This window comes from Eschrichtius robustus, chromosome 19 (genome assembly GCF_028021215.1).
Source record: "Eschrichtius robustus isolate mEscRob2 chromosome 19, mEscRob2.pri, whole genome shotgun sequence".
Classification (NCBI taxonomy): domain Eukaryota; kingdom Metazoa; phylum Chordata; class Mammalia; order Artiodactyla; family Eschrichtiidae; genus Eschrichtius; species Eschrichtius robustus.
The window spans coordinates 6,978,947-6,993,457 of NC_090842.1; the positions used below are offsets into that span (position 1 = coordinate 6,978,947).

The 14,511-nt window shown below is 41.8% G+C and overlaps 1 protein-coding gene across 2 annotated transcripts; it reads left to right on the plus strand.

Annotated features, from left to right (window-relative positions):
• Window positions 1-332: 332 nt before the first annotated feature.
• MPHOSPH6 (M-phase phosphoprotein 6) lies at window positions 333-14,099 on the plus strand. Of its 2 annotated transcripts, XM_068528234.1 has the most exons (6): window positions 346-420; window positions 2,347-2,423; window positions 5,495-5,607; window positions 10,773-10,863; window positions 13,263-13,357; window positions 13,818-14,099. In XM_068528234.1, the coding sequence occupies exons 3-6, from the start codon at window positions 5,498-5,500 to the stop codon at window positions 13,948-13,950; spliced, it is 429 nt and encodes a 142-aa protein (XP_068384335.1). In that variant the 5' UTR covers window positions 346-420; window positions 2,347-2,423; window positions 5,495-5,497; the 3' UTR covers window positions 13,951-14,099. The 2 variants fall into 2 exon arrangements, with proteins under 2 accessions (XP_068384334.1, XP_068384335.1); XM_068528233.1 differs by lacking the exon at window positions 2,347-2,423 and having other exon boundaries at window positions 333-420.
• Window positions 14,100-14,511: the final 412 nt, after the last annotated feature.

Genomic DNA, 14,511 nt, shown 5'->3' on the forward strand with positions numbered 1-14,511 from the left:
ACGGGGTCCGTGAGGCGGGCGGCGCTCAGCCGGTGCGCGGCCTGAGGGGCCCGGTCGAAGCCCTCGGGGAAGGCCGACAGCGGCCAGGACTCCGGCATTCTGCGGCTGAGGCCTCTTTGGGGTCTCCCTCCCGGCGTCAAGTCGCTCTCACTCCTGCTTTGGCGGCCGCGCCTCTCCCCTGAGCTTCTTCACTAGGCGAGCGCTCCCGGAGGCGACGCGCGAAAAGCGCGGGCCAAGCTGAAGCGCGAGAAACGGGGGCGGAGCCACGGGGCGGGACGACGTGATGTACGTAGAAGGCGCCGACGCGCACGCAGCACTGCGCATGCGCGGCGGACCTAGTGGCGGAGGGCGGCGGCTGGGGTGATCAGTATGGCGGCCGAGCGCAAAACTAAGTTGTCCAAGAACCTGCTGCGCATGAAGGTGCGGGGACGCGAGGGATGCGGGTCGGGCGGCGGGAGTACCCGGTCTTCCAGACGTGGTTAGAGCCGAGGCGGCGGGCGTATGGGGGCATTCGAGAGGCCCCGGAGGACCTCCAGCTCTCGCGTCATTCATTCACTTAGCGCCTGCTCTGCGTTAGGCACTGGGAACCGGATTATAAATCCGTCGGATTCTCTTTTAAAGCCCGCGGCCGGGTAGGAGAGACGCCTAAGCAGGCAATTAGAATGCAGTGTACTAAGTGCAGTGATGCTAGAGTCGCCGGAAGCCCCTGGAACTTGGGCTTCTGAGGAAAGTGGCGTCTAGTAGAGACTGAAGGGTAGGAGGGAGGGTTGGGTGCATAGCGGCATAGACTGTGGGGAAAGCGAGTTCAGAACTCTGAGAGGTAAAACCCCCAAAATCCGTTATTTCCAAGAACTAGAGGTCATTCAGTATGTCTGGAAAGCAAGTAGCAAGAAATGGGCCTGGAAAAGGAGACAGTAATCACAAGATGCAAGGAATTTTAGGCCAGGTTAAGGATTTTTTTCTTTATCTTGTGAGCATTGGGAAGCAGTTGAGCACCGGGGAAAGTATCATTAGCTGTGCTTTTTACTTTTCACCGTTACTTTAACTGTCCAGTGGAGAATACATTGGTGAAAGAAAGACCCGACAAGGGACCAAACTGCAGTCATAACGACCACCTAGAACTGATGATCTGGGTGAGGGGTTTCAGGTGATGGTGGGAATGGAGAGAATTTTAACAGTTGAGGTGAAAGTGAATTGTGTCACCCAACTTGAAAGAAAAGTGATTTTCAGATTTGAAATTGAATCAGTTTAACCAAATAATTTCGGAGTTGTGTGGGGGAAGACAAGGGTGTATGAAATTAATACAGGAATTAAAACAAGAGAAACACCCAAACCTTAAAACTTAATAGTAGTGGCAAACATGCTATGTGGTAGACATTCAGTGCTTTGCATATTATAACGTGTGAAATCCACGTAATAACCTTTTGAGGTGGGCACGATTATTATCCCTCTCTTACAGCTGAGGCACCTGAAACAAGAAGTGGGTAACTTGCCCAAAGTTACACAGCTAATAAAGAGTATTGGCAGGACTTAAACTCAGTCAGTCTGGCTTCAAAGCCCTTGCTCTTAATTACTATCTGTACTGCTTGTCGCTGAACACCACTCATAGATGCAGACTGTTAGCTGTCATGTTTACAGAATAATGGAATTTCCAGTGAAAGGAAGCAAGGCGTGAATAATGTTTTGAAAGACTGGAGAGTAAACGTTGCATGTGCAAGACATGAATGGAGTTGAGCTAGGGTGTAACTCGGGATGAATAGGGAGAGTGAGGGTGCAGGGTAAATCATAGCATTATTTATCATTTCTAAAGTACTTCTTTCAAGCATATTAGCAAAATTTGAATCTTTACTGAACAGAGTTTTTGTTTTTGCTTATGGTTTGTAACATCATGTAAGCTTCAGAGAAGTGGATTGGCAAAGCAGACACTGAAAAGATTTTAGCAGTTGTTTTAGCTCTTGGAATAAGTCAAGTGAAGATGTGCTGGTTAATTAGGGCTCAGACCAACTATCTGACTCTGGAATTAGGAAGGAAGAAGTTAACTTAAAAAAATTATCCACCCCTACTTGAGTGATTGGGGAAGACACAACTGGACATTGGAAGCAAAGGAGAGAGAAAAAAATTACCCAGGTTCTCTATGTGGGTTAGCAGCTTCAGCCATTGATGAGAAAAAACTTACTGGCAGGATAGCAGGAGACACAGTATATACAGATAGAGTGGGGTATCCTTTGAGAAGCAATGGAGCAGCTGTATTAGGTTTCCTTATCTAGCGTAGCTGTTCAGCCAGAGCTAACTGTAGAGTAAAAATGAGAGGGTTGAGGACTTAATATTGACTCATTTGTTTTCTAGTGTACTCGAATTCCTCTGTCTTGGTCAGCTATTGGGGGCTGGAGGGTGATCCTGACCAGAAGTAGAAAGTAAAGGAGGTAGGTGGAAGGTCTGTCAGTATGATGGAATGGTTGTAGAGAGGGTACTTACTTGTGATTTTAGCTCTTTTGGACTCTTAAGACAGAAATTAGTGAATTTTTTCTGTAAAGAGACTTTAGTCTTGTGGGCCAAACGGCCACTGTTACAACTACTCAGCTCTTCCATTGTGGCTCAGAACCAAATGAATATGACCTTGTTCTAGTAAAGCTTTATTCACAACAATATACATCCAGCCTAAGGACTGTACTAGTTTGTGAGACCTGCCCTAGGCCGTCAGTTGTGAGTAAAGTTAAATCACTATCTTTAGAGTATGTTCTTAGATGCTGTAGAGTCAGGAGAATTGGGGAGTTGCTTGATTCATATTCACAGGATGATCTGTCCTTTCCATGTGTACAGAATGTGTGTGTGTGTGTGTGTGTTTGTGTATTTTGTATACCATAAATAATATCTACCTGACTAAAATTAGGAGGTAAAAGGGCAGTTGGGCAGGATTGGTGAGTTTCGCCACCAAGAGTATAAGTGATGAAATGAGGCATCTAGGTTTAAAGAGAACCATCCAAGAAAGGGAGTCTGGAAAAATAAGACAAGTCTAGACTCATGTTCAGAGAAAATTTATTGAGTTCTTCTCAGGTACCAAGTACTGCCTGAGTACCAGTAATACAAGATGAACAAAAGACATGGTCTACTATTCATAATCTTAGTCTTTTGGGAGGCGCAGAAAAAGCATAATGAGCCAGTGTTCATAAGGCTGTCTTAGAAGTAGGGAAAGGTATTCTTTTATGGGAACAGACCTGAGAAGAGCTTGGCCAAAAAAGTCAGGGAAGGCCCAAAGGACACATGCTCTGGGCCTTCCCAGAGGAATATTTTGCCAGGCAGAAAATTGAAGCATGATGTTGAGTAGCAGAGGCAGAAGGAGTGGGAAGTACAGGGTATGCATTACAGAAATTGCCAGTTCTTCTTTCCTGTGGTGAGGCTATAGACACAGAGGTGAAAGGATGAGGACCACAAAACACTTCAGATAGATTGCAAACATTTCTTTTATGTTTGTTTAAAATAATGATAGTTTCACAAGAAGTTGCAAAAAATGTAGAGAGATGCCGTGCACACTTCACCTCCCTGTCTTATATTGCTAGAGTACAGTGCAAAGCCAGGAAATTGACAGTGGTACAATCCACAGAGCCTGCTCAGATTTCACTGTTTTACCTGCACTCCTTCGTGTGTGGGGGCAGGTGTATGTGAGAGTGTTTATCATGTGTAGATTCATGTAACCATTACCACATTCAGGATACAGAATTGTTCCGTCACCACCAAGTTACCTTGACCGACCCCTTTGTAGCCACGCCCACTCCCTTCTATCATGCCTAACCTCTGACAACCACGGATCTGTTCCCATTCCTATAATTGTGTTACTTCAAAGATGTTGTATAAATGTAATCATTACAATGTGTAACCTTTTGAGATTGACTTTTTTCACTCAGCGTAATTCACTTGAGATCCTTCTAGGTTATTGAGTCAATCAGTAGTTCCTTTTTATTGGTGAGTAATATTCTATGCTATGGACATACCGTATACTTAACCATTCACCTCTTGAAGAGTATTTTGGTTCTTTCCAGTTTGGGACTATTGCATATAGAGCTGCTGTGAATATTCTTGTATAACTTTTTGAGTGAATGTAACTTTTCATTCTCTGGGATAAATGCCCAAGAGGACAGTTGCTGGGTTCTATGGTAAGTGTATGTTTACTTGTGTAAGAAATTGTCAAGCTATTTTCCACAGAGGTTATACCATTTTACTTTCCCTCCAGCAGTGTAGGAGTGATCCAGTTTCTCTACATCATCATCAGAACTTGATGTTATCACTGTAATTTATTTGTGAACATTTTTCAAGTTTTTTCATTTCTTTTTGTAGCCATTGGTAAAGCCCTTGTGCCTAAAAATGCTTGTGTTTTTGGAAGTGCTGGAGTAGAGGGGAAAGTAATATGGAGCCTGGATAAGGGAAATAAATGGGGATTAATGGAAACCAGTGGAACCCTAGACCTAACTTCTGGGATGCTCCTGGATGTTTTCTGAATTTATTTTTTCCCGTATTGATACTTTATCATTTTGCTGCAGTTAACTTCTTGGTTTGTTCATCCGTCTCCTGAGGAAATATAGCTATTGTTTGTGCTAGGAAGAGACTAACAGCAGGACTGGCCTGTTTTGAGTTGAGTTTCTGCAGATTTTAGAGTAAAGGGCAGCCATAGAGTTGAGCGTTTCAGAGGATAGATGTAAGTGAAGAGCAGCGGGGTTACAGATACAGCTTTGCTGCCATCTGTGTTCACAGAGCCCTTACAATGCATCATTCGTCATGCTGGTACTGACGGAGATGATCCAAACACAGTCCCTGCCCTGAAGGTCTTCAGAAAAAACAGATACTCAAGAAATTAAAATGTCCTGAGACCAGTTGAAGCTGCCATGGGAAGCTTCTAGGAAAGAGATGCTGATTTCACCTGCAGCTGTCAGGGACGATTTTACAGAGTTGGAGTAGCTTTACCTATGTCAGAAGGGCTAGAAGTTGGCCAGGTGGAAGGACTTGAGAAGGGCATTACAAATCCAGGTCAGCAGCTGCAAAGGCCGATGGGCTTCCCAGGTCAGAGAGACATTCGGATAGTACTGAGCATCCTCTCCTTTGTGCCCCCCTCACTTTCTGTCTCAACCTGCCTGTCCTGCTCTGTGGATCAGTCTTTTGTCTTAGCCCTTGCTCACTGGCTATTATGTAAAACTGAAATATTTAACGTGATACTTACTGAATACAGTTGGGGTTTTTTGCCTGTTTCATTAAATCAGAAAAACTAAAATGTGGTAAAGCTCTTTTAAAGTCTTCTAAAGGAAGTACACATGTTGCTTTTTATGTGCTCTCGCAGGCTCCCTCCTGAAGTGATGTCGTCAAGGGCAGGGCTAAGCTGCTTGGTCACCCCACCCCCACCCACGAGACGGGATTCCCAGAGAAATGAGGGAGGGCAGGTTGAGTTTTCCTCAACTGGAAGTTGGGAAAAATAGTTGCTGACACTGATTTTGTTTCGTTTTGACAGTTCATGCAAAGGGGACTGGACTCAGAAACCAAGAAACAACTAGAAGAGGAAGAAAAGAAAATCATTAGTGAAGAGCACTGGTACTTGGATTTGCCCGAGCTTAAAGAGAAAGAGTAGGTTTTTTATGACACTTTGGACATTCAAAGGGAAATCCCTGTAAATGCGATTGATCATTGCATGACATAAAACCCATGAAATAGTATCTATTCAGTTTCTTGAACTAGCCTTGCAGATTTTTTTTTAATAAGTCTATAAGAGTTCTAGTTTGATTTATACATTTTTATTGGCCCTCGGCCATCATTTATAACATCATTCTTTTTTTTTTACATTGAATAAAGGAATCCAGCCTGTATGTCTCTGGTAATAACTGGAGACCTTTTATGAGAATCAGTAATGTGCTCTGTATCATATTAAGTTCTGAAGATTAGATGTGTTCTTCAAGCCTCTCCAGTTTTGTTTCAGTAACAGAGTTCTCCATTAGGCTGAGCTTTGTAAAGGCAGGTCAAGAATGTTTTGTTTATTTTCTTTTTTTTAAATTTTTGCTATTAATACCAGTCGTCTTCGCTAAGATGAATTGAGTCTATAGTGTGTTCTAGGAACTGGGCTAAGCACTTTACATCTCTTAATTATTTAATCCTGATAGCAAACTTGAGAGCTGGCTACTATCTTTCCATCCATTTTATAGTTGATGAAACTGAAGCTTAAGGGAGGGTAACTAGGCCAGGGTCACCAGCTAGTCGTTACTGAAGCTGGATAACACACTAGATCATTTCTCTTCCACCTCTAAGCTTGGTTGATGCATGATAAATTTTGAATGAAGGAGTGACGGATTCACATCATCAATTAATTTTTCTAAATTCTTCTGGAAGCTATTTATCATTTCTCCTTGATGCTTTTCTTACCTTGGTAACCTCTGTGGTATGGCAGTTTTACTTATATTTTGTCAAATGACTGAAGATGCTGCTTATTGTCTCCAGGCCCATTTATGTCTTTCCTTTCCATACCTTATAATTTATTTTTTTCTTTTTTAACACATTGTTTTCCATGGTTCATTTGGCGGACTTTTTCTGAATCTTTTCTGGAAGGTTAGACATCCTTCTCTAAAGATAGAAAGTACGTCCCACCAGGAGGGATGGAAGGAAGGTACTTTGTTTTCTCTGCTTGCTTCTCAACTTGCTTTTCTCTTGCTGGAAAAGAGATGGATGCAAGCAAGATGGATGGAAGCAAGATGTTAGTGAGGGAGGCGAAGATGATGCTGAAGATGGTATGGATTTGGGAGCAGGGGTTGGTAGGAAGGGACCATTACTGGTAAGGAGCTATAATTTAATTTTATGCCTTGGCTAAACTTGCTCGAAGTTTTGCCACATGTTTTGTTACTTACTTTTATTGAAAAGCAAGACAGTTTGTATCCTGTTTTCAGTATTGTTTTTTTTTTCCCCAACACAGCATATTAGTCCCAGAAAAATGACCTCTAGATTCCTTTCCTAGGGAGGTAAGTGTCTCAGTCTGTTCAGGTACTATAACAAAATACCACAGACTGGGAAGCTCATGAACAACAGAAATTTATTTCTCACAGTTCTGGAGGCTGGAATTTTAAGATCAAGATATCAGCATGGTCATGTTTTGACGATGGCCCTCTTCCTGGTTCATAGCCAGCGCCTTCTTGCTGTGTCCTCACCTGGTGGAAGTGGCTAGGGATCTCTGTGGGGTCTCTTTCCTAAGGCCCTAAACCCCTTCATAAAACCCCACGCTCATGACTTATGCACTTTCCAAAGGCCTCACCTCCTAGTACCATCATCTTTGAGGGTTAGGATTTTAACATACAAATTTAGGGGTGGGGGTGACACAAACATTCAGACCATAGCAGTAAATAATAACCTCCTGCCATCATTCAGTGTCCTATTTATGTATAGGAACGAATTATCAGTTTAGGATGTTGGCAGGAAGAGATGACACCGTCAAATTGGGTAATTTGAGGAGCGTATAACAGAGACCACCAAAGTGTGAGCAGGTGTAGGGGAGCCGCTGTGGACAGTGCAGCACCTTGGTGGCTTGTATAGTAGAAATAATTTCCACTCCAGGCCTGGAGGATCAAGGGGAGGGAATGGTTACTGAATCTAAAGGCAGGCTGTGTGGAGAGAGCATCTTACAAGAGCTGCTACCTTTACTTGAGGGCACAGCCAGCCCAAGTAATCCCATAGGAAGGGAGCCAGCCGTTCCAGACAGCAAAGGAGCCCTTCCATGTATTACATTCAGGTCAGCCTCCCAAGGCATTGATGGTGCGGGGGGTGTGGGGAAAGTGGGGAGTAGATCTGGAGGGGTAAATGGATGGTATGTCCCTGGGATGTGTGTGTTTTAACACCCCAAGTAGGGGGACAGTGGAATGGATTGGTTAATTAAGTGCATGGGCTCTGGAGACAGGCAGACCTGGGTTTGAAGCCCACCTATGCTACTTGCTTACTTGGGATCTTGGGCAAGTTATCGAACCTGTCTTCTGTCATTTGTATATTGGGTGTGATAACAGTATCTGTCACTTACATTATGAGAAGTAAATGAGATAATGTATGTGAAGCAGTGACCACAGTGCCCGGCATAAAGCACAAGAAATGTTAGCAGTATATGTGTTTCCTTATACTTGAATATGATGAAATTCACCCACTCTCTTTGCTCATTTGTGTCTGTGAATCTTTACTTGGTATAGTCATCTGAGTTATTCCAGAGGGTTACTGCTATCTGTGAAACTGGAGATTCCATGGTGTATATGCTCTGGGCGTCTAGAGGTTGCCATTCAGCTGCACTGGGCTATAACTCAGTGACTGTGAGGGCTGTTCAGTGTTCATACCTCCCCTTATAGGACACCCCTAGCCAGTGACCAGGCTTTGTAGGGGGCTGAGGGTCTGGCTTCTTTGTCTCAGCTTGGAACAACTGCAGGGCTTCCTAGAGTTCCTTGTAGGGGGTGAGGTCTTGGCATAGCCACGTTGCAAGTTAGCTTCTCCCTCAGCCCAGTCTTGCGGTCTTCATTTCCATAGAGGGGCATCTGCCACGCAGCACTCACCAGTAAAACTTCTGCACGTAGCTCTGTCTCAGAGTCTGTTTCCAGGGAACCTGACATAAAATACTTAGTGTAAATTTCTAGGAATAGAATTTACCAGATCCAAGTTTTTGCTGTGTTGTGGCTATATGGTTTTTCTCCAAAGGATGTGCCCTGGTATAGAGGATGTGAGTATAGCCATTTTAATTACTCCTTTGCCATAGGATGTTGTTTAAAAAGTATTTTTGCCTCCTGTGCTTCTCGTGCTTGTGCATTGTGGCCTGGTGAACTTCAAGAACTGTGAGGTCTGAGATTGACCCTACTTAGCAAACTGACAAGTTAGCCTGCCACAGTTTCATGGATACTGGTGGAAGGTACGAGATTCCTGAGTCAGAGACAGAGGACTTTATTACTCACAGCACAGCAGGCAGCATGAGCGTCACATTGGCATCATTTCCCCTAATCCCAGGGAGGAGGATGTGGCACCCACAGTAGGTTTGCATCGCAGCAAAGTCCTGAGCTTAGGGAAACCTGAGTCTTTGATACTAGACTGCAGACAGACTTGCCCTTGGCTCCAAGGGAGGCATTATCTTTATTATACTGGGCATTAAGCAAGTCTGTGCTTTGCTCCAGAGGAAGAATGAAGGCAAAGCTCTGCCTTTCAAAGCTGTTCACTGTGCATATATCCTTAAAAAGATATTTCGGAACAAAAGGGCATTTAGTGCCTCACTCACAAGGTGTGCTAAAATAAGAGCGACCCATAGAGAATTGTTTCTCAGCAGTGAGTTTTTGCCCTGTTTCGCCGTGCATATTATTTGTGGCTTTAGGCAAGTTTGTTTATTTTTTTCTGAGCAGTAGTTTCTCATCTGCAAAAATAGATGAATATTTCCCTTATTTGCTAACTGAATTAGTGTCGCTCATCACTGAAACTATGCTGTAGATAACAAAGCACTTATGCTCCTTTTTATATTAATGTTACAGTTATTGGGCCAATAGAAACCCATTGGAAAACCCTCTGAGGGGCCAGTGGCCCTACTATGAATCCTTTCCTGGCCTTTGGGTCCACCTCTTGACTTAAGTGAATGCTTAAATGCATATGTATGGTGCTTTCCTGAGGGAGATGATTTACTGGGGACATTGGTGATGTTTCATCACCTGTACTTTACAAGAAACAAGATCGGCCAGTTGAAAGGGAATCCCTAGTTCATGGAAGAGGCTGAATAAAAAATTCAGGAGAACATGTGCCTAAATTCATTGGTTACAGTCAGAGGCCTGGTTTGGTACCAGTTGCTCCGTTGTGGCCAGGAGTGGAATAACCTTCTTCATGTTTATCCATTATATAAGTCTGTTATTTATTATCTGGCCTCCCTCTAGAATATAACCTCCATGAGAGCAGAGCCTCTCAGTAATGGCTGTCTCCCCAGCTCTAGAACAGTACCTGGCACACAGTTTGGTTTAACAAGTGTTTGCGGAGTGAGTGAATGAATGAGCGTATCTTGACAAGAAGCAGGGCAAGATTGCTTGACAAGGAACAATCTGCCATAAAGGCTAAGTATTTGCTTTCCTGGCTTGCTTTATGTTTGATTGCCGGGCTGTAGTCGGATATGCTTACCTGGAATTGGGGTCATAAACTGGTGACTCACGGGAGAATCCCTTTTGGAGACTGAAACATTCACACTTGCATCACATTTCCAGGGCAACAGTGCCTCCTGGATGCCCTCTCAGCAGCAGTGTCATTTTTACCAGGGTGGTTTTGTAGCATGAGTTTGGTTTGGAGTCAACCACCTAGCTACCCTGTTTCTGCCCATTTTCCAGTTCTGCTCATCCAGCTCTCCCATTGATTCTGTGAGATACCAGTATCCTTATAATAAATTACTTCTCTGCTTAAGTCATCCAGGGCCAGTCGTTATTTATAGCAAAGAGCTCCAAGTAAAACACTCTTTTAAAGCCACCTAGGACACTAATTTCTGCAGATTTAATAAAAACTTGGTGGGGGGTATAAATGTCAAGGAACCTTTGCTTCACTTTTGGAAAATTCAGGTGCCCTGCTGCTCTTGCCTCCTAATGCTTTTGTTGACCAAATTAATCAGTTTTTATTTCTAATCCTAGGTTAGTAATATTACTGTATTTTTACTTGATTCCGCTGAGAACCATAAGATCTATTTTTCATTTGAAATCTTGACTTTTATTTGCTGTGCTTTGTTATAAGTAGTCATGGTATTAATACAGGTTTATTTTCTCGTCTAGGAGTTTCATAATAGAAGAGCAGAGTTTCTTGTTATGTGAAGATCTTCTCTATGGAAGAATGTCATTCAGAGGATTTAATCCTGAGGTTGAGGTATTAAATATAATTGCTTCACATTTAAGATTTTTGCAGTTGAATTCTTTCTGCTAATAATTGGGTTTAGGTTTTTCTCCACCAGATACCATTTCTCCTCATTATATAGAAAATAACAAGCTTGAAATATTGCCATAGCTATTTAAAGAAATTATAGGCATTGCAGTCTAGTCTTAATGATAGAATTGAGTAGATAATTTAATATAGCAGTGTACAGTCCTGGACAGTGCCACTGTTAAGTGTTAGAATTTTACCTCAGTTCTTTTGCAGGAATGTCAGGATTTTATTCATATGATGCTATTACAAAAAATTATTTTCTGGCATCTATAAATGTATCTTTTCTAGTGGAAAAAAATGTTACTTAAAATTTGAGTAATTTGACTTTTTAATGGACAGGTTTTAATCCAAGCTTGTAAATAGATTTTTAAATGAATCTTTGGAAAGTTTGTCTGAAAACAAAATATTCAGCTTATAACTGAGATATTCATTTTAATTTTCCTGCCTCGGGTTTGTAGAGAAGCACAAACCTTCGTTTAACAAGTAATTATTAGAACTCTGGCTTATATATTGAAAGCCATCCTGTCAGGTACTTGGCCAACCACATGGAGGTTTGTGGTATGAAGCTTTCGTTTTGTAACTGTCACTTGAAGCCATGGTTTCTTAGCCCTGGCACTCTTGACGTTTGGGGCCAGGTTATTGTTTATGGTGGGGGCTTTCCTGTGCACTGTAGGATGTTGAGCAGCGTCCCTAGCTTCTGCTCTCTACCCGCTAGATACATATATACACCCCAGCTGTGGCCCCCAAAAATGTGTCCAGACATTGCCAGAGGTCCCTTGGCAAGCAAAATCATAACCTGGTTGAAAACCAGTTCTCTCAGGATGCTTATAGGAACCACAGTTAACCAAACTAAATGCCAGGGTTTATTTAAAGATTGTAGGTTGATTTTCTTTTTTTTTCCTTTTTTGAGGGGATATGATAATTAAGGTGTTAATTTTGCTTTACACAGAATCAACACAAAGTGTTTGTTTTTAATATATTTCCTTGTTTTGGCCTGCTTAAAGCTTTAGATTAGGAAGACAAAGAGGACAATGGGGTAAAAGGGAAAAAAAGATAGCAAAGATTATGAGTGGATGATGCCCAGAGACTAGGGTACTGGGCGGGCAAGGACTCCAAAGTATGTCTGATACAGTGGGAAAAGGAGTTGATCTGGCCCTCCAGATTTGATGGGGGAAGTTATTAGAAAATGACTTTCATTACTGGCACTCTGTAACACTGAATATATTCTCTCTGGGAAAAGGTTTTGAACTGTTTGGCTTGCAGATCTGAGCTGTCATAAATTGTGAGAAAAGTTCAAGGTACCTGGTTATAAAAAGAATGATACCAACTTGAGAGTACTTACTTTATTATAAGCAGGGTAAACTTAGAACACATTTTTTAATATCTATGTGTTTCTAGTGATAAAGAAGGTAGTGTACTTTTTTTTTTAAGTCTGTCAGAGGATAACTATCAAGAAAAGGTTAATGTGAGAAAAAGAAATGAAGGAGAGACCCATGACGCGTGGACATCATGTGGAAATCAGTGCGTTATCCGCCCGCGTGTTCAGGGGTGAGGAAGGTCTCCCAGATATACCAGAGCCAGCCTTCCAGTTCTTCCAGCAGTTTGCTGCTCCCCTTCCCCAACCACCACCAAAAACTGCATTTAAAATTACTCTTGACTGTAATGTTTCTCCCATTTGGCTCAAAGTTGGGAAGTTCAAAGGGTATCTGAAAGTTTACTTCTTCTTTCCCCCAATCACTAGAGTGTGTCAGCAGTGTGCCTGCTTTAGATACAAGTAACTAATAATTTTTTTTTTTTTTTTTTTTTTTTTTTTTTGGCTGTGTTGGGTCTTCGTTTCTGTGCGAGGGCTTTCTCTAGTTGCGGCGAGCGGGGGCCACTCTTCATCGCGGTGTGTGGGCCTCTCACTATCACGGCCTCTCTTGTTGCGGAGCACAAGCTCCAGACGCACAGGCTCAGTAGTTGTGGCTCACGGACCCAGTTGCTCCGTGGCATGTGGGATCTTCCCAGACCAGGGCTCGAACCTGTGTCCCCTGCATTGGCAGGCAGATTCTCAACCACTGCGCCACCAGGGAAGCCCCACTAATAAATTTATGATCTAAAATACATTTAAACTCATTAACAGTAAGTCTAATCTAGTGGAGCTTTGTCTTATTATTTTTTTAATTCAGAGCTGGCGTCTATTAGCGTATTATAGAATAAAGTATTACAGAGAATCCCTTATAAATTTTGGTTAGTCATGTAGATTCTGTGGCTTCTGTGTCTCTACCTTCAAATACATTTGACACCAGTTCCTTTAACAAGCTTTTTCCAGCCCTGCTAGTCCCCATTGTTGTATTTTTCAGAAATTAATGCTTCAGATGAATGCTAAGAACAAAGCAGAAGAAGTTGAAGAGGAAACAGTGGAGCTCGATGTGTCAGATGAAGAAATGGCTAGAAGGTAACTGTTATCTTGGACCAGCTTTATAATCTGAGCCCAGCATTCACTGGCTCTCACATGTGCACTCGTTCCGCACGGTGACTGGTCTGCCATACCTTTGAAGGGAATACCCCAGCAGGAAGTCATCTTGGCTTAGTCATCTTCTAACATGGCCTGGGGTGGATTTATACCTGTCACAGGCTGGCAAATTGAGGGCTTATTTCTAGTGCTGCTTCTAATACATATTTTAAAATATACATCTCAATTTATTTAGGATAATGCAAAACCAAAAAAAAAAAAAACAGTGAAGAATTTAATCGTTCATAGAGAAGTTCATAAATTTTAAATCAGATGGTTTCTTTTAATCAAAGTTTTGATTTTTCTTATTCTTTGTTGTGTATTTGGTTTGATATTCTTGACAAGTCTTGATTCCTACCTTTTTTATTTGAAACTAAACTTGTTCTGTATATCATCTTAACAGATATGAGACCTTGGTGGGGACAATTGGGAAAAAATTTGCCAAAAAAAGAGACCGTGCCAATTATGAAGAAGATGAAAATGGAGACATAAAACCAATTAAAACAAGGAAGATGTTCTTAAAGCCCCAAGATTAAAACGGATGCCTTAAGATATGGCTCAGGGTTGCCTTGTGAGAATTAGCACATTTTGGAACTCATTCTGTTGGTTCCTCTATAGTTATTAATGCTGTAATGTTTATTTGTAAAGACATGTATAATTTTGGAAACATGCTGTTTTTGGAACAGATGTGTGATGGATGTTATACATCCTTTGCTTAATGGTATTCATCAAGAGTGGATTTTTAACCCTTGATCTTCAACTATACATAGGTATGTGGTTGCTTCCTAAAGAATTTTTTATCTCAGATATTTTTTAATATAGTTCTCCAGTCACTGACCTTGAATTGACTCATGTAAACTAATACCAGTGTTTAAATTGCCCTTATGTTTATAATCATGTCAAGTCAATTCATACATATATTTCGGAATCAAACGTCATGAGAATTTATTATATGTAAATTCATCAAGAACAAACATGCCTCTCTAGGCTGAAGTATTTCCATGCTACCAAGTCAATGTCAGTGTGTGGAATTATGTTTTTTTGTTTAAAGCCTTTAATTAATTAAGAAAAAAAATTGTTCTGTAATAAATACCTGT

Bases quoted from the DNA above. Each gene is read 5' to 3' on its own strand.
- MPHOSPH6 (XM_068528233.1), top strand. From the start codon at position 370: ATGGCGGCCGAGCGCAAAACTAAGTTGTCCAAGAACCTGCTGCGCATG. The intron at 5,608-10,772 runs GTAGGTTTTTTA...TTTCTCGTCTAG, and splicing joins CCCGAGCTTAAAGAGAAAGA to GAGTTTCATAATAGAAGAGC. The intron at 13,358-13,817 runs GTAACTGTTATC...TCATCTTAACAG, and splicing joins GATGAAGAAATGGCTAGAAG to ATATGAGACCTTGGTGGGGA.